Source organism: Gymnoscopelus microlampas (genome assembly GCF_963454915.1).
Source record: "Gymnoscopelus microlampas genome assembly, chromosome: 14".
NCBI classification, from domain to species: domain Eukaryota; kingdom Metazoa; phylum Chordata; class Actinopteri; order Myctophiformes; family Myctophidae; genus Gymnoscopelus; species Gymnoscopelus microlampas.
In genome coordinates this window covers 49,008,924-49,029,512 of record NC_139951.1, presented here as the reverse complement: position 1 = coordinate 49,029,512, position 20,589 = coordinate 49,008,924, and the positions used below count along the sequence as shown (strand labels likewise).

The 20,589-nt window shown below is 42.9% G+C and overlaps 1 protein-coding gene across 2 annotated transcripts in view; it reads left to right on the top strand.

Moving 5' to 3' along the window:
• Window positions 1-20,589, top strand: part of tanc2b (tetratricopeptide repeat, ankyrin repeat and coiled-coil containing 2b) — a 325,118-nt gene that overhangs the window by 281,087 nt on the left and 23,442 nt on the right. Inside the window, exons 4-12 of one of the 2 annotated variants that reach the window (XM_084079119.1) lie at window positions 1,012-1,243; window positions 4,124-4,293; window positions 7,838-8,116; window positions 11,404-11,427; window positions 11,573-11,716; window positions 13,799-13,959; window positions 16,225-16,333; window positions 17,481-17,603; window positions 19,031-19,267. In XM_084079119.1, coding sequence (XP_083935245.1) covers window positions 1,012-1,243; window positions 4,124-4,293; window positions 7,838-8,116; window positions 11,404-11,427; window positions 11,573-11,716; window positions 13,799-13,959; window positions 16,225-16,333; window positions 17,481-17,603; window positions 19,031-19,267 — 1,479 coding nt within the window. Of the gene's footprint in view, window positions 1-1,011; window positions 1,244-4,123; window positions 4,294-7,837; window positions 8,117-11,403; window positions 11,428-11,548; window positions 11,717-13,798; window positions 13,960-16,224; window positions 16,334-17,480; window positions 17,604-19,030; window positions 19,268-20,589 lie in introns of both variants that reach the window. The other variant, XM_084079120.1, reaches the window with a different exon arrangement.

The window sequence follows — 20,589 nt, the reverse complement described above, 5'->3', positions numbered from 1 at the left end:
GGATGTAGTATCATATTAACAGAATAGTAGGGGTGTGTGATGTTTAGCAGGTGTTTTCTCTCCTGGATGAATGGCGTTGGGAGCTGGCAGCGTGCCAAGTAGCCCCGCCCACTGTAACAGACACACCTCCCCAGGCGTCGAGCGGAGGCGGGACAGATGTTCACACACATCTGTCTTTGTAATTGGGCGACCAAACGTACACGTTGTGACAGCCCAACCTCTGTCTGTCTGTTTGCCTCTCTCGTACGCACGTATACACACACACACACACACACACACACACACACACACACACACACACACACACACACACACACACTAGGGCTTTCACCAACTAGTCTAGTATAACCACTAGTCGACCTTGTTGGTACTAGTCGAATAGTTGAAAAAAAAAAGAAAGAAAAAAAACTTTTTTTATTTTTTTTTATTTTATTTTTAATGCTATAGTAATGGCCCATCTTACTATTATTATTATCCTCCTGACTTTATTTTTTATCAAAAGGGGGTCAAAAGCATGCCCAATAAAAGCCTATTATTGGGCAATGGGGATCCTTGGAGACGCTGCTGTGGTGCTGTGCTGCTGTGCCAGAAGCGCTTCCCTTAAAACGCCATAAAAATAAGGGCAGGAGGATAATAATAATAGTAATATAGTAGTGGGATGGTATTAAAACAGTGCCAACCAATGTTTTTTTGTACATTTTTTTTTTAAATTTAAATTTCGACTAGTCGACTAGTCGACTAACACTGGGTCAAATTAGTCGACCTGTAAAAATCTCTAGTCGTGAAAGCCCTAACACACACACACACACACACACACACACACACACACACACACACACACACACACACACACACACACACACACACACACACTTAGGAAAGGTTAGCTTGGAATGAACTTTTGAAACAAATGGCAGCAATATTTAAATGTTTGCATAAACTTGGTATTTACCCTCTGTCTCGTTCTCTCTCTCTCTCTCCCTCTCTCTCTCTATGTCTCTCTACCACCAGGTGGTAGCGTATCATTACTGCCAGGCAGACAACGCCTACACCTGCCTGGTCCCAGAGTTCGTCCACAACGTGGCGGCTCTGCTGTGCCGCTCCCCCCACCTGGTGGCCTATCGGGAACAGCTGCTGAGGGAGCCACACCTCCAGAGCATGCTCAGCCTACGCTCCTGTGTGCAGGACCCCCTGGCGTCCTTCAGGAGAGGGGTCCTCGAGCCCCTGGACGCACTTTACAAAGGTACACCACTTGTAGGGATGCACTTTACAAACGTATACCACTTATAGGGATGCACTTTACAAAGGTATACCACTTATAGGGATGCACTTTACAAAGGTACACCACTTATAGCAGTGGTTTTCAACCAGTGGTCCGGGAACCACCAGTGGTCCTTGTGGGGGTTCCAGGGGGTCCCCAGCCAAATTAATAATTAGGAACCAAATTGACCCTTATATGTCTGTAACTCTGAGAGTGTACAAATGGAACCAAATGGACCCTAACGGGTCCATTTGGTTCCATTTGTACACTCTCAGAGTTAAATGAACACTGATGATGATACTACAGTGTAGATTGGGACCCCCAAGTAATCAAAATGGTTGAGTCCCTGGCATATCTTTTCAAATGGGGGTCCCTGGGCTAATATGTGTCAATTTGGGGGTCCTTGAAGCAAAAAAGGTTGAAAACCTCTGACTTATAGTGATGCACTTTACAAAGGTATACCACTTATAGGGATGCACCGGTGGCGTGTTCTGGGTTTTTTCAGAGGGCATACTATAATTCTTCCCTCCCACACGCACGGCACGCGCACATGCGCGCATGCGCGCGTATGTACTGTATGTGCGTGCGCGGTTGCCGAATGAACTGACCGCTCTATTGTTAAGTAGTTAATGTGTGAATTACTTCAAACCTCCAACGGCCAGCGGTCATTATCACCTCAAGATAATAGAGCACAGAAGTCCTGACGTCACTCGTTCATCCCTTGGGTCGTGGAAGTCATTTCTCTATGGAGAATAACATTGGGTCGTCTTAGAATCGTCTCATATAAGAATTATGGTCCAAAAATAAACAAACTGTGGCGGCGATATTGTCAGGGAGGAGGTTCTGTATCGTTTATGATAGTCAGTCACTCATATTTGATACAGTCTGTTTCTGGTGAACATCGTGACTACTAATTCGGTGGAAGTAACATCGTTTTCTCACCGTCAGTTGATGCTTCATATCCATAAGAGTCAAACCGCCGGAATCATTTGTTTATTTTTGGAACACAGTTCTTATTTGACACTATATTAACTATTTCACTGACAGACTTATTTCTGGCTGCGTGCACCCACTGCCTTCACCTCAGACGCCACATCATCACATGAAGAAGGCTATTTAAACTGAAGTCTACATTCTTGCTGACAATACTTTCCACCACTGTGTTTAATAGCTCTTAATTAACAGCTAATGATGATTGATTGATTGATTGATTGATTGATTGATACGTTAACTCCTAACGTCTTCAGGTGGTGTTCATGTCTGTCTGCGGCCACTAGAGGCAGCCTGAGGCTGATTACTGTGTGAATACATTCCAGTTCATCTAGGTGGTGTGTTGTAAACAGCCTGCCATATTGTCTCGTATTTGTGTCGGTGCTAATTAAGTGCTAGGGATTGTTTTGGCTCCATCTCTCTGCTTCTGGTTAATTGCGTTCACCTGGCGTCCTCGTTGCCAGGCTGCCAGACGCATGCAGCAGTAATTGGAAGTGTGTAACGCTGGGAGCTGCCAGGTGAACGCAATTACCTTAACGACACACAGGAAGCCAGAGAGGGTCAGGGATGGAACCGGCGCCACGCTCAACCTTCATCTCAGGACAAGCTGTTCAGACTGCAGTCAAATCCCATTTGTTTCTCAAAACCCCATCTTTAGGACCGACAGAAACGCTGTTATCTGCAAGTGAGATGGGATCAGTGTGCTCAGGCTGATGTAAACCATTGGTTCTCCAAGTGGGGTACGGGGACCCCCAGGGGTACTTGAGGCGGTTCCAGGGGGTCCCCAGCTAAATGATGGATAGGAACCAAATGGACCCTTATGGTTCTGTAACTCTGAGAGTGTACAAATGGAACCAAATGGACCCTAACGGGTCCATTTGGTTCCATTTGTACACTCTCAGAGTTAAATTAACATTGATTTTATAATATAAATTGGGGTCCCAGAGGTATAAATGCCATTAAATGGGGGTCCGTAGCTTAATGCATGTCAAACTGGGGGTCCTTGACATTAAAATGGTTGAGAATCACTGCTAGAAAGCCGTATAAACCTTCTCTTATTGGGGTCCCTGGCTTATCTTTTGAAATGGGGGTCCGCGGGCTAATAAGTGTCAATTTGGGGGTCCTTGACATGAAAAAGTTTGAGAACCACTGATGTAAACAACGTCAATATGCTTTGGTTGCAGTGGTAACAACGTAACAACGTAACAATGTCATGACGTAGGCGCTAGTTGCTTGCTTATGTTCAAGAAACTCAACATAACAGAAAAGCTACAACAACAGGAGACACAAAAACAAAGTACATGCATGAAAATGGTGGGATATTGACATCAACTCATCTCAACTCTGGAAACAAAATCAATTCTGGCGTTCTCTAATGACGTCAGTGGCGCTTGGGTCGCGCTGCAAGTGACGTTTTGGACAGAGTCTTGATTTTTATGTCGTTTATGCCGTATGACCATGTCGCTTGCCAAAAACAGCTGATCTACAAGCTCACAACGCGTCACATGGTGACGCGTTGTGAGCTTATGAGCTTGTAGATTTTGGCTATTTTCGGCGAGCGACACTTTCTTATGACGGTATACATTTTTTTATCCGTTTTTTTCATACAGTAAACATCTTTTGCGATAGATGCATATGAAAAGATAATAAACCATCAAGTTATAAAAAATTATAAAAGACAATTATATCCATTTAGACTTTTTATTCTAGACACTTTTGACCAAAATAATAACAGTAGTTTGTTGGTTCAAAGTGTCTCATTCCAGACTCATCAATGGAAATGAGCCAGCACACTCCAGCAATGCTAGCGATAGCATCATGCTAGCGATAGCATCATGCTAAATGTCTCTCTTGCCGTGGTTGCTGTTTCAGAGAGGAAGATCACGTCGGAGGAAGACCTCATCATTCTGATCGACGGTCTGAACGAGGCAGAGTTCCATAAGCCAGACTACGGAGACACCATCGTGTCCTTCCTGTGTAAAACCATCAATAAGTTCCCTCCCTGGCTCAAACTGGTGGTGACCGTCAGAACCACACTACAGGTATGACACATCATACTACCTTCATTTAGTGATTCAGAACCACACTACAGGTATGACACATCATACTACCTTCATTTAGTGGTTCAGAACCACACTACAGGTATGACACATCATACTACCTTCATTTAGTGATTCAGAACCACACTACAGGTATGACACATCATACTACCTTCATTTAGTGGTTCAGAACCACACTACAGGTATGACACATCATAATACCTTCATTTAGTGGTTCAGAACCACACTACAGGTATAACACATGTTACCTTCATTTAGTGGTTCAGAACCACACTACAGGTATGACACATCATACTACCTTCATTTAGTGGTTCGGAACCACACTACAGGTATGACACATCATACTACCTTCATTTAGTGGTTCAGAACCACACTACAGGTATGACACATCATACTACCTTCATTTAGTGGTTCAGAACCACACTACAGGTATGACTCATCATACTACCTTCATTTAGTGGTTCAGAACCACACTACAGGTATGACACATCATAATACCTTCATTTAGTGGTTCAGAACCACACTACAGATATGACACATGCTACCTTCATTTAGTGGTTCAGAACCACACTACAGGTATGACACATGCTACCTTCATTTAGTGGTTCAGAACCACACTACAGGTATGACACATGCTACCTTCATTTAGCGGTTCAGAACCACACTACAGGTATGACACATGCTACCTTCATTTAGCGGTTCAGAACCACACTACAGGTATGACACATGCTACCTTCATTTAGCGGTTCAGAACCACACTACAGGTATGACACATGCTACCTTCATTTAGTGATTCAGAACCACACTACAGGTATGACACATGTTACCTTCATTTAGTGATTCAGAACCACACTACAGGTATGACACATGTTACCTTCATTTAGTGGTTCAGAACCACACTACAGGTATGACACATGTTACCTTCATTTAGTGGTTCAGAACCACACTACAGGTATGACACATGTTACCTTCATTTAGTGATTCAGAACCACACTACAGGTATGACACATCATGCTACCTTCATTTAGTGGTTCAGAACCACACTACAGGTATGACACATGCTACCTTCATTTAGTGGTTAACCACACTACAGGTATGACACATGCTACCTTCATTTAGTGGTTCAGAACCACACTACAGGTATGACACATCATGCTACCTTCATTTAGTGGTTCAGAACCACACTACAGGTATGACACACGTTACCTTCATTTAGTGGTTCAGAACCACACTACAGGTATGACACATCATACTACCTTCATTTAGTGGTTAACCACACTACAGGTATGACACATCATGCTACCTTCATTTAGTGGTTCAGAACCACACTACAGGTATGACACACGTTACCTTCATTTAGTGGTTCAGAACCACACTACAGGTATGACACATCATACTACCTTCATTTAGTGGTTCAGAACCACACTACAGGTATGACACATGCTACCTTCATTTAGTGGTTTAGAACCACACTACAGGTATGACACACGCTACCTTCATTTAGTGGTTCAGAACCACACTACAGGTATGACACATGTTACCTTCATTTAGTGGTTCAGAACCACACTACAGGTATGACACATGTTACCTTCATTTAGTGATTCAGAACCACACTACAGGTATGACACATCATGCTACCTTCATTTAGTGGTTCAGAACCACACTACAGGTATGACACATGTTACCTTCATTTAGTGGTTCAGAACCACACTACAGGTATGACACATGTTACCTTCATTTAGTGATTCAGAACCACACTACAGGTATGACACATCATGCTACCTTCATTTAGTGGTTCAGAACCACACTACAGGTATGACACATGTTACCTTCATTTAGTGATTCAGAACCACACTACAGGTATGACACATCATGCTACCTTCATTTAGTGGTTCAGAACCACACTACAGGTATGACACACGTTACCTTCATTTAGTGGTTCAGAACCACACTACAGGTATGACACATGTTACCTTCATTTAGTGATTCAGAACCACACTACAGGTATGACACATGTTACCTTCATTTAGTGATTCAGAACCACACTACAGGTATGACACATCATGCTACCTTCATTTAGTGGTTCAGAACCACACTACAGGTATGACACATGTTACCTTCATTTAGTGATTCAGAACCACACTACAGGTATGACACACGTTACCTTCATTTAGTGATTCAGAACCACACTACAGGTATGACACATCATGCTACCTTCATTTAGTGGTTCAGAACCACACTACAGGTATGACACATCATACTACCTTCATTTAGTGGTTCAGAACCACACTACAGGTATGACACATGCTACCTTCATTTAGTGGTTTAGAACCACACTACAGGTATGACACACGCTACCTTCATTTAGTGGTTCAGAACCACACTACAGGTATGACACACGCTACCTTCATTTAGTGGTTCAGAACCACACTACAGGTATGACACATGCTACCTTCATTTAGTGGTTCAGAACCACACTACAGGTATGACACATCATACTACCTTCATTTAGTGATCAGACTATTGAATGGGCGAGTAGGCGACGTACTGACCTACCCGCGATTTATCAGACCATTCATTCGGCGTAATCAGGAGATACTGACCTAGCAGTCCCCACAACATGATTTACCATTCTGTGCCTATCGGTTCATAACTCGGATAGCACTGAGTAGGCTCACTCGCTTTAGCTCGCACTGAAAGTGATCCAAACGATGTTGTCCACGACCGTAGTAGTCGACTCTGCCCTCCACTTCAATTAGAACCATTTTTACAACAACATGTTATCATGCTCAGTGTGAACGGTGCTTAACCCTTTCTTTGGGCTATTCAAAAATAGCAGATCTACAAGCTCATAGCACGGCACCGAGTGCCTCGCTATGAGCTTGTAGATTGTAGATTTGGAAAAATCGTGGAAAAGTTGTGCAAATCTTTGAATATATATATATATACATCCAGTGGTGGAAAAAGTACTTAAATTCTTTACTTAAGTAAAAGTACCAATACTGCAATATGAAAATACTCTGTTACAAGTAAAAGTCCAGAATTCTAAATTTACTTGAGTAACAGTAAAAAAGTATTGGCATCAAAATGTACTTAAAGTACCAAAAGTAAAAGTACTAAATATTTGAAAATAGCCGATCTACAAGCTCACAACGCGTCGCAACGCGACGCGTTGTGAGCTTGTAGATCTGCTGTTTTCAAATAGCCTAGGTATGAAATAGGGCTAAAGTGGTTAATGTAGGTTTCATTATATCATAGTTTATATCTGAAAAGTAACTAGTAACTAAAGTTTTCAAGTAAATGTAGTGGAGTAAAAGTACAATATTTGCCTCTGAGACGTAGTGGAGTAGAGGTAAAAGTATTGGAAATTGGAAATACTCAAGTAAAGTACAAATACCTCAAAATTGTACTTGAAGTACAGTACATAAGTAAATGTACTTAGTTACTCTCCACCACTGTATACATCCGGGTTTTAACGTTGTTAATAAAAACAAACGTTGTTTGTTGTGGTCGTTCCGTCCAATAGGAGATCACCAAGCAGCTACCGTTCCACCGCATCCTGCTGGACGGCCTGGAGGAGAACGACGCCATCGACCAGGACCTCCAGGGCTACATCCTGCACCGCATCCACAGCAGCCCAGAGATACAGAACAACATCAGCCTCAACGGCAAGATGGACAACACCACGTTCGGCAAGCTGAGCGCTCACCTGAAGACCCTCAGCCAGGGCTCATATCTCTACCTGAAGCTCACCTTCGACCTCATCGAGAAGGGATACCTGGTCCTCAAGAGCTCCTCCTATAAGGTGAGAGGGGGAGGGGGAGAGAGAGAGAGAGAGAGGGAGAGAGAGAGAGAGAGAGAGAGAGAGGGAGTTTTGAATATTGATTGAATATTTTATTAGGCAAACAAATGTAAAACAACACATTTACATTTAAAATACTTTGTCTAACAGGTCTGTTCATAAAAGTCCTTAAGGACTTGTTTCCAATGAGGGCCTTGGTATTCAATTCATAGACATATATAGTGGCACCACAGTTCGAATAATTACACAAAGAAAAAAAAAATAAAACAGCAAAAAAAAAAAAAAAAAAAAAAATATATATATATATATATATATATATATATATATATATAACACTATGTACAACAAAAGAAATAAAAAAAAGGGGGGAAAGATATGTACAAGAACAGGGGGGGGGGGGGGGGTCGGCTGTCTAACGGGAAAATTGTACTACCTCCTCTTTTGGCCTCCTGAAATTTGATTTTTTTAAGGCTCTTTTAAATGAGCTATATGGGAATAGGGGGCATATCGGGCAAATTTTCAAAATTGTAAATGAAAATGTGCCCGATATGCCCCCTATTCCCATATAGCTCATTCCCGCATATCTGAGTAAATATCTCCAAAAGGTTAGTGACACCCACAGTCACAATACCAGAGGGAGCGTTAACAACAATTTGGTACCACCCACCCATAAAACAAACATGGGCAAATTCTCCTTCTACAGCACTGCCACCCAGGATTGGAATGGGCTAACCCCATCCCTCAAAAAATTTAGTTCGCTGGGGGGGGGGGGGGGGGGGGGAGAGAGAGAGAGAGAGAGAGAGAGAGAGAGAGAGACAACACAGAGAGAGAGAGGGGGGAGAGAGAGAGAGACAGAGGTGGAGGGAGGGAGGGAGAGTGGGGGGAGAGAGAGAGAGAGACACAACACAGAAAGAGAGAGAGGGAGGGAGGGACAGACAGACAGAGAGAAGGGGGAGGGAGGGATAGACAGACAGAGAGGTAGAGAGAGATGCAGGCGAGGTTAAACCCACAACGTTGAGCGTTGTATTTTATTTCATTATTTCTTCTTATCATATTTCTATCCATAAGGGAAGATTCCATTCCTGACATCTTGACGTCTTCATCAATATTCATTGTCAATCTGTGACGTTCAACGTATTACTGTTTATTCATTCATAAACACATGTTCTCATATTTATTATCTTTGTGATTTGTAAGTTGTTTTTTGGTGTAACCTCTTCTTCAACTCTACAACCCACTCACCACATGTTCACCGTTATTTAACCCATTGAGACCTGAAGCCGATTCTACATGTCTCCTAAATCCCAACAGTTTTCTGAAAAACGTATGTTTCTATATCAGTGGTGCTCAATCTTTTTCATGTCAAGGACCCCCAAAATGATATGTATTTGGCCGCGGACCCCCGTCAAAATATTTTGTTCCAGGGACCCCCAGAAGCAAAGATTTGAGTTAAAAATGTTCGCTTTAAAAAATATATATATTCAAAGATTTGCACACATTTTCACGCATTTTCAAAAATAGCAGATCTACAAGCTCGTAGCGCGGCACTCGGTGCCGCGCTATGAGCTTGTATATCTGCTATTTTTGAATAGCCCAAAGTGTAAAATAATGCTTTTTAGCTCAAATCTAAAAATGACACAGTTCCAGGTCTTAATGGGTTAATGAGTCTTAAAGTGTTCCAGGGCCGGGTCTAAAATCATAAAACCTTGTGTTTTCTGTTTTTCCATATTCCGGTGTTACACGTCATGTATGACTATATTACATTATTATTAATATTATTATTATACAGCAGCACAACAATAGAGAGCATCAAATATTCACCGCATTTCGTTTTTCCTGGAACACTTGGGACTGCTTACTGTTTTTTTTTTTTTGAATGAATAATTTAGATGTTGCGGTTTCATATCCTCACGTCCACAGGTGTGAGGAGCCTCTCTAATGAGTGTAAAAACACAGATTGATAAACAGTAGTAGTTCTCATGCTCAGCCCTGAGGCCTAGAACAGTGTGGAAGCGCCTGCTGGTTCAGTAAACATCATCCATTATACATCTAGAGACACACTGTCTCTCTCCAAGGATATTATATTAAACTCAAGTTAACAAAAACCTGAAAGAAAGTAGCTGGAGTCCAGGTGTTCCAACACAATTGCCCGTGTTCTAGGAGGGGAGGGTGATAAATGAAAAGTATACCGACATTATGTCTCTCTCTGTGCGATGGTTCCAGTCAACAGGGACGTGCACAGATAGATAGACTCTAGGTGGTGCTAGAGCACCTGCCCTCTTGACCAGAAGTGCCCTTTTGACAAAACGTTTTTTTTTCTTTTCAGTTTACAGCAGGGGTCTTCAACAGGGGGTCCGGGACCCCTAGGGGGTCCTCAGAGTTACTACAGGGGGTCCGCCAAATCTTTATGTGATATGATTTTTCTTTTTACCATAACCACTCGAACCCTAGCATCCCTTTTCTGAGGAGAACTTTAGCCAAAAATAGCCGATCTACAAGCCCACAACGCCTCGCGCTGCGAGGCGTTGTGGGCTTGTAGATCGGCTATTTTTGGCAAAGAGGTATAGGTGTAGAGGGAAAAAAGAGCAGACCAAGTCAACAAAAAAAAGTATAATTTACTTGAGCACCTGCCGCTCAAAATGTCTGTGCACACCACTGCCAGTCAACCTAGTGGAGGTGTACTAACATAATGTCTCTCTGTGTGTGGTGGTTCCAGTCAACCTAGCGGAGGTGTACTGACTAGTTCTCAAATTTTGCCCGAACCCGACCCTACCCGACCTGACGTTTTCGGGCCGGGCCCAAAATCTATGCAAATTAGTGGGGCTGGGCCAAGCCTCTGGTTCTGTGAAAAAAAGAAACAAAAATCTATCACCCTCAAAAAATAAATTTCAACTGCCCCTAGCGGCCTAACGGTAAGGTTGACAGAAATGGCAGTGGATCTGTTGGATGCTTTCTAGCCCGTGTTATTAAAGAAAAAACGGGCGACGATGGCCAAAACTCAATCGAAAATCGGTGATCGAAAATCTGCGAAAGTGGTCGTTAGATGTTTTGGCCATTATCTCTGGAACAGAAGGTCCAATCTGCTCAGTTCAAAGCTTGTTGGATGCGTGACTTTGAGGACATTAAGCACATAATGACAGCTTTTTGAGTTTTGGGGGTTTTCAGGCCTAAAAGTATGGTAATTGTTCTGGCCTCTGCCCGGCCCAGTTAGGGCCGGGCCTTAATTTTCAGGCCCGTTGAGAACTCTAATACTAACATTATGTCTCTGTGTGTGTGTGTTTGGTGGTCAGGTGGTCCCAGTCAACCTAGCGGAGGTGTACTAACATAATGTCTGTGTGTGTGTGTGTGTGTGTGTGTGTGTGTGTGTGTGTGTGTGTGTGTGTGTGTGTGTGTGTGTGTGTGTGTGTGTGTGTGTGTGTGTGTGTGTGTGGTCAGGTGGTCCCGGTTAACCTAGCGGAGGTGTACCTGCTCCAGTGCAACATGCGCTTCCCCACCCAGTCCTCGTTTGAGCGAGCGCTGCCGCTGCTCAACGTGGCCGTGGCCTCTCTGCACCCGCTCACCGACGAACAGATCTACCAGGCCATCAACTCTGGATCTCTGCAGGTACTCCCATGTTACACACTATACTCCTTAAGGGCCCTGTAATCAGTTGACCCACCGGATTCCCAAGGGATCTACTCTAAAATTCACACAAAAAATAGCAGATCTACAAGCTCACAACACGTCGTGATGCTACACGCTGTGAGCTTGTATCTGACATTTTTATAATATTTTAATTAGGCCATTCATAATGAGTACTTTAAAGTTTGGTACTTAAAAATATTTTGATGCCAATGCTTTTGATTACAGGACTTGATTGCTTGTAACAGAGTATTTCTACATTGCGGTATTGTCACTTTTACTTAAGTATAACATCTGAGTACTTCTTCCACCGCTGTTTGTTATTAACATAGAAATCCTCAGAGAACTGCAGCGAGGGACCCTAAGCTGCACAATAAGTGTTATTATTATTATTATCATTTAATGTGTGTTTATTTCTCCGTCAGGGTTTGTGAACCTGAACAAATGGCCTCTGTTTCTAAAAGCAAGCCAAAAGAAAACCATGAATTTGATCTACTGTGTGTTTATGAATGCAACCTCTGTGTGAGTGCTGATGCAAGCCTGGTAGGAATTGTTTATCAGACTTTGCGGCAACACACAACTTTCTGTTTGTTTTTTTAACCTCTTAAACCCTGGCTTCCCTTCTGTGGGGGAACATTCACAGAAAATAGATGATTATAAGCCAACCATGGGTTTTTTTTTTCGGAGAAGAGATTTAGTGTAGAGATTTTAAATTCACAAAAATAACATAGTCATCGTTCATGGATTTGAACTACCGGTAAGTATAAAGGGTTTACAGGTAGAGTGCTGCGTTGTTAAAACAAAACTTTGTATTGGTAATGTTAAAGCTCTATAGGTAGGGTGACCACCTTCAAACAGGCCCATTGAGGGACAGATGAACCCGTTTTGCGGGACATGAAGCGCGCGTACATGAACATTTTTCGCGGTTCTGGGCAGATTGGGTTGGTTTTTTTCCAGTTTTTGGTTTCTTTATTTCGGTGTTAGGATTAGGGTTAGGTTAGGGTTATGTTATTTAATTCTTATTTTTGCCTGATTTTACCGATTTATTATTTTAAAAAAACATTATTATTATTATTGTTTTCATATCTTTGATTTTCGGGACATTGCTCTGCTTGTGCGGGACGCGGGACAGAGGGGTCAAATTCGGGACTGTCCCGCGAATTTCGGGACGGGTGGTCACCCTATCTATAGGTGATAGGTAATCATTGCTATAGAGTGTTTATTCAATAAGTGTCTTGGTGGTTTTAGGGGACTCTGGACTGGGAGGACTTTAATAACGTGTCTTGGTGGTTTTAGGGGACTCTGGACTGGGAGGACTTTAATAACGTGTCTTGGTGGTTTTAGGGGACTCTGGACTGGGAGGACTTTAATAACGTGTCTTGGTGGTTTTAGGGGACTCTGGACTGGGAGGACTTTAATAACGTGTCTTGGTGGTTTTAGGGGACTCTGGACTGAGAGGACTTTAATAACGTGTCTTGGTGGTTTTAGGGGACTCTGGACTGAGAGGACTTTAATAAAGTGTCTTGGTGGTTTTAGGGGACTCTGGACTGAGAGGACTTTAATAACGTGTCTTGGTGGTTTTAGGGGACTCTGGACTGAGAGGACTTTAATAACGTGTCTTGGTGGTTTTAGGGGACTCTGGACTGGGAGGACTTTAATAAAGTGTCTTGGTGGTTTTAGGGGACTCTGGACTGAGAGGACTTTAATAACGTGTCTTGGTGGTTTTAGGGGACTCTGGACTGAGAGGACTTTAATAAAGTGTCTTGGTGGTTTTAGGGGACTCTGGACTGGGAGGACTTTAATAAAGTGTCTTGGTGGTTTTAGGGGACTCTGGACTGGGAGGACTTTAATAACGTGTCTTGGTGGTTTTAGGGGACTCTGGACTGAGAGGACTTTAATAAAGTGTCTTGGTGGTTTTAGGGGACTCTGGACTGGGAGGACTTTAATAAAGTGTCTTGGTGGTTTTAGGGGACTCTGGACTGGGAGGACTTTAATAAAGTGTCTTGGTGGTTTTAGGGGACTCTGGACTGGGAGGACTTTAATAACGTGTCTTGGTGGTTTTAGGGGACTCTGGACTGGGAGGACTTCCAGCAGAGAGTGGACAACCTGTCGGTGTTCCTGGTGAAGAGGAGAGATGGAACCAGGATGTTCGTCCATCCGTCCTTCAGAGAATGGCTGATCTGGAGGGAGGAGGGCGAGAAGACCAAGTTCCTCTGTGACCCCAGGTCAGACTCTCTACTTAAACTGCTTCTCAAAGTAGGGTCCTTGGGGGGGTACCAGGGGGTCCACAGCTAAATAGCGTCACAATCATTTTAACCATATTATATACTTTGGCTATTCAAAAATAGCAGATAGCTATACAAGCTCATGGTGCGTTTTTAACACACATCTTTGCTTCTGGGGGTCCCTGGCACAAAACATTTTCATATTCACAACTCACAACACGTCGCAACACAGTTTGTTTTGAACTTATACAGTATGTAGCCCACACTCTGTGCTGGGTTGCCGTGCAAAATGTTTTATTGTCTACCTATTTTTTTCCAACATTGTATCAAATTTTAATGTGTTGACTTGTTCCTACAGATGTCTGTTGTAACACTGCGGTGGTAAAATGATATTCCGCAGTGAAACTACTGTTTAAATCCGTTTTTTTATGACAGCTTGCTTGTGCAGGATTTCACACAGAAATGTCCATGTAGCAAAGGCAGAGTGTGTTTGTGAATGGGACATTCTGCACAGGCTGTCACAAAAACCCATAGATTTAAAGAGTTGTTTTACAGCGGAATATCATTTTACCAGCCTGTGTTTACTAGACATCTGCAGGAACACGTTAATACCTTCACATACTACTTTAGTCCAAACTCTTTTTAAAGGGGGCCATATTCGAAAATATGAAAATACGTCATAGGGCTGTATCTCCTGTCATACCGTAGCTTTGGACCATACACAAAGTCACATACAGTACACATGCATCACATTACAAATATTTGATTAACGCAGCAGAATGTAGTGCGAGTATTATCTCCAGTTGTCCTTGCTTACTGTAAAATCACTCTGGATTAAGAGCGTCTGCTAAATGCCTAAATTGTAAAGTGGCCACTTTGGACACAAATAACATGGCAGCCAACGTGCAAGCATGCAAGCATGTCCGGTGAGGACGCGCTGTGATTTCTGTTCTGGCCCCACAGTGGTGGAATGAACTCCCCACTGATGTCAGGACAGCAGAGTCACTGCCCATCTTTCTCCGCAGGCTGAAAACTCACCTCTTCAGGAAACACTACCCTTCCTCTTAGCCTGGCCTACTTGTTGTCAATTAGTTGTACGAACGCTTGTTTTATTGGATCTTGTTTAGTCGATACACTTATTTGTTTTATCTCTTGCTCATTTGATTTTCCTATTTGTCTCATCTGTTTAATAAAGTAGGTATAGCTGATATATTGCACTTTTACCTCAGCGCTAGGTATACTCTTGGTTGCTTGTTTTAGAAGAGAATGCACTTCAGACTTCTGGTGATTAGTAGTTTTCCTGCCTGCCTATGTTGAATGCACTTATTGTAAGTCTCTTTGGATAAAAGCGTCTGCTAAATGACCGTAATGTAACGTAATGATTGGCCAGTCTTTGCTTTGAGTTTGACTGGCAGTTCTTGGCAAATGCCAGGATGAAACTCATTGTCTCCCCTAGACGACCATAGCTGAGTGGTTAGTGAGCCCGCCTAGGGAGCCAGAGGCCCTGGTTGCCCCAGGTTCGATTCCAGGCCAGGTCAGCATGTGTGTCGATGAAATGAAATGTGTCCCTGAGCAAGACTCTTAACCCCTAATTGCTCACAGGTTCTCATTGGAAACAAGACCGCAAGGACTTTCATGAACGACCTGTTAAAAGGAATTATCCTTATAGTAATACAGTCAAGCCTCTAGCAGGGTCTAAACATTTATAGAAGGATGATTGTTATCGTTTAAACATGTATCTTTATAATGTTGTGGGACATAATATGCTATATACGGTAGTTGTTAAAAAGTGACATAGTGCTGCTTCAAACTGCAGTGTAATATCAATAGTATTTTGGTGGCAGTGTAAGTCACATCCTCTGTGCTGTGAACAAAACCAAAACTATTCAGACGTTTTCACATGCATGCACTGTATTGTTATTATATTTACAGTACAATACATTGTCTTTTGTTCACATGGCAGTGTAGCCAACTGTAACCATGCATGGAAAAGTCTCACATCTTGAAATTGAAACAACTTTCGGGTCCCCGGGCCCCAGGGGTCCTTGAGGGGGCTCCAGGGGGTCCCTGGGCCCCAGGGGTCCTTGGCAAAAGTAGTCAATACAGGTATAGCATAAAATTCTGTTTAACCACTTAGTTTATACTTAGACAGGCTCTTTGAAAATAGCCGATCTCTGAGCTTATAGAGTGGCTGTTATTTTAAACGTTTTTTTTCTCCCTCTCTCTCTCTTTCTCCCCCCCCCCCCTCTCTCTCTCTCTCTCTAGGAGTGGTCACACCCTGCTAGCCTTCTGGTTCTCCAGACAGGACAACAAGCTGAACAGACAACAGACCATAGAGCTAGGACACCACATCCTTAAAGCACACATCTTCAAGGTACACACACACACACACACACACGCACACGCATATGCGCACACGCACACGCACACACACACACACACACACACACACACACACACACACACACACACACACACCCACACACACACACACACACACACACACTAGGGCTGTCAAAAAAAATCGATTCATGAATAAATCGCGATTCTTAATGCCACGATTTTAAAAATCGATTCAAAATATTAAAATCGATTTTTTTTTTTTTTTTTTTTTATAAAATCGCAATAAATCGCAGAATCGAATATCAATTAATCGCAGAATCGCAATTTTAATCGAATCGGCACCCTAGAAAATCGCAATAAATCGCAGAATCGCAATTTTAATCGAATCGGCACCCTAGAAAATCGCAATAAATCGCAGAATCGAATCGAATATCAATTAATCGCAGAATCGCAATTTTAATCGAATCGGCACCCTAGGAATCGATTTTGAATCGAATCGTGAGGTAAGTGAATCGTGACACCCCTAACACACACCATTTTTACTATTTGTGAGCATTTTTAACCGTAAGCCTAAAGCCAAGAAATAGCCGATCTACAACCTCACAATGTGTCGCAGTGTGACGCAGTGTGAGCGTTGGGAACACATCACACGTTGTGAACACATCAAATTCCACTGTACTTGTGAGGATATTTTTCCCTTACAAGTATAGTAATACAAGTTTTTGCTTGATTCATTGCATACTTTTTTGCCGATTCTTTTTTTAGGTAGTTTTTTTAGGTAGTTAAACAAGTTAAAAACACGAATGACACAACAAAGCCAGAGATTTGTTTTCATAGTGCTCCATTAAACAGGCAACACTCAAACAAATGGACAAAAACAACAGTGCAACAAAAAAACAACCAGACAGAAATGTAGAAAATCTAAATATGCAATTTAAATGATTAAAAAAAGTATACACACACACACACACACACACACACACACACACACACACACACACACACACACACACACACACACACACACACACACACACACACACACACGGACAGAAACAAAAGCCAAACACACGCGCACGCTCCCAGACACAGACACCCGCCCCCGACACAGCTGTTGTTTATGCTCATCCCCCTCGTGAATATTCATGAGAAATCTCTGTTCTCTCTCTCTATTCCAGGGTCTCAGCAAGAAAGTAGGGGTCTCCTCGTCCATTCTGCAGGGGCTGTGGGTGTCCTACAGCACAGAGGGCCTTTCAACTGCCCTGTCTTCACTACGAAACCTCTACACCCCAAACATCAAGGTATGACTCTACCATGATGTCAGGCCAGAGTGCAGTTTAGCCAACACCAAAAATATGATTTTTGTGTAAAAAAATGTTTTATTGGAAGTTTGAAGAGCTCCAGTAACCACTGTACTTGTCCCACATATACACAAAAGGGCTTGAATGAAAGCTTAAAGTATCCCCTTAAAAATGATACCAAACACTATGATACAAAACATTGAAATATGTCCTGAACATGAGCCAATGACAAGATATGCACCCGCGTCTAAAATGCCATTTTTCAACGGGGAGAGGGTAACTTTATCAGCTGATAACACCACTTTAGCTGTGACTCAGGAAGGGTTATCATACCGAAATGTTATCTACAGACATAGAGAGCTTCTCAAAAATGATTAGTAACCTTTGCCACCTTGAGTGATACGGACATCTGGTCTGGCCCATGGACTAGGTGTTAGCTAAGCTGTCGCGCTGCAGTGCTTCTTGCCTCTCCTGGCTTTGCCCTGAGGTTGGCTCCCATAGTGTCAGTTTGCTTGCCTCTAGTTCCGGGTGCCTGACGCAGTGCCCTACCAACCTCATCCTTCTCTCTCTGACTTTGTCTGTGACCCGTGGGAGGTCCTCATGGAGATGACTCTACACCCTCTACACCAATAGTCTTAGTCCCCAAACGATTGGCATTTCTGTGGGTCGCCAGTAAATCTTTTTTTTGCTTTTTTAAATATGGAGATATGAGGTTTCTGTCCGACAGCGACAAATCCAGGGTTTATTCTAAGCTGTTGAAATGTCTTCCTCTTCCCTTCCTTTGCTGCTACGCTGGCTTTGTGACAGTAAAATAGAGCTTAAGAGTGAAAATGCGTTGCTAGGGAACAGCATTTAGGGTGTTTATGTTGAGTGTGAACATACAGGTCTATAATGCTGTTGCTTTGTGAGAACAGGGATAAATATATGGGGTCTGTTGGCTACATTTACTTTTCTTTTTGCATTTGATATTTTGGCCCATAACCTATAGACCAATTATGTGTTTACTAACATTGAGACTGGACGCACAGGTGATTGTTTCACGCAATCAATTCTCAGCCTGTTGGTTTGGGGTGCTGCTGGTTTCAGCACACCCCAACCCCCTCTAACCTCTAACCCCAACCCCCTGTTGTGTGTTGGCTGGTGAGGCACGTCCTAGCGAGACCTGACAGAATGGGTTTCATTGCGTGCATACTGGTTCTTATCAGTGTGACGTCATCTGTTAAGGGGTCTATTACCGATCAGATCTTACTTTTTTCAAGATTTTTCAAAACGTTTCTGTCTCTGTGTGTGTTTGTGTGTGTGTGTGTGTGTGTGTGCGTGCGTGCGTGCGTGCGTGCGTGCGTGCGTGCGTGCGTGCGTGCGTGCGTGCGTGCGTGCGTGCGTGCGTGCGTGCGTGCGTGCGTGCGTGCGTGCGTGTGTGTGTGCAGGTGAGCAGGTTGCTGATGCTGGGCGGGGCCAATGTAAACTACCGTACGGAGGTGTTGAACAACGCCCCGGTGCTGTGCGTCCACGCCCACCTGGGCTACATGGACATGGTGGCGCTGCTGCTGGAGTTCGGCGCCAACGTGGACTCGCCGTCGGAGAGCGGCCTCACCCCGCTGGGCTACGCCGCCGCGGGGGGGAACATGGCCATCGTCAGCGCGCTGTGCCGCAGGAGGGCCAAGGTGGGCTATCTTATTAACCCATTAAGACCTGGAACTGTGTCATTTTTAGATTTGAGCTAAAAAGCATTATTTTACACTTTGGGCTATTCAAAAATAGCAGATCTACAAGCTCGTAGCGCGGCACCGAGTGCCGCGCTACGAGCTTGTATATCTGCTATTTTTGAAAAATCGTGAAAATGTGCGCAAATCTTTGAACATAATATATTTTTAAAGCGAACATTTTTTACTCAAATCGTTGCTTCTGGGGGGTCCCTGGAACAAAATATTTTGATGGGGGTCCGCGGCCAAATACATATAATTTTGGGGGTCCTTGACATGAAAAGGATTGAGCACCACTGATACAGAAACATAGGTTTTTCAGAAAACTGTTGGGATTTAGGAGACTCAGCTTCAGGTCTCAATGGGTTAACCCATTTTGGACGGAAACCCCTATTTGTAACTATACCTTTCAAGACGGGAACCCCTTCTGGGGTTGTTGTTGCTGTGTACAGTATATACTGTAGCAACATACACTATTTGTAATTTATTAATACATATTTGAAGTTTTTCAGAAAAAACAGGAAAAAACAGAAAAGACAGGATTTAGAACTTGGCGTTTTTAGAATCGTCCTCAGGTCTAAATGGGTTAATAATATATTCTTATTAATATAATAAAACAAAGTGGAAAAAGATAATTAATTATAGGCCAAAAAAACTAAAGGACTTGTCTTGGGTGGCTTTCCTAATAATGATAATAATAAACTTTATTTGTACAGCACCTTTCATGCAGCTTAAAGTGCTTTACAGAGCAAGAATACAATTACAGAAAAAGTACAAATAATGTAATAATAAAGCAACAAAAATAAAATCAAAAGCACAAAACAATATTAAAATAAAAGCAAAAGGCAGTGAATCAGGCAAAACAGTGATAGAGGACATGAATAACAACACAGGGATTTAAAAATCAGCTAAAAACAACAGTAAAGAAGTAGGTCTTGAGCTGTGCTTTAAAGCTATCCACAGAGGCTGCCTGTGTTAGGTGTAGTGGGAGTTTATTCCACGCCGTCGGCCCATAGACCTCTTACTTCATAAAGGTATCTTTTTCTTTCAAGACCGCAAGTCCAGTCTCAAGGTCCTTACATACCGGCGAATATAGCGAATTTTCGCAAAATTCGGACTCGTTCCGAATAATTAAAAGACGCTTTTTCGCTTTGCTTTTTCGCTCCATGTACGGAGCCATTGACTTTATAAGGTTTTAAAAAAAAAACGCATTATTCGCACGAAAAAATCGCCCCGGTGTGTAAGGACCTTTACCGTTCCACGGTCGAACGCAATGGAAATAT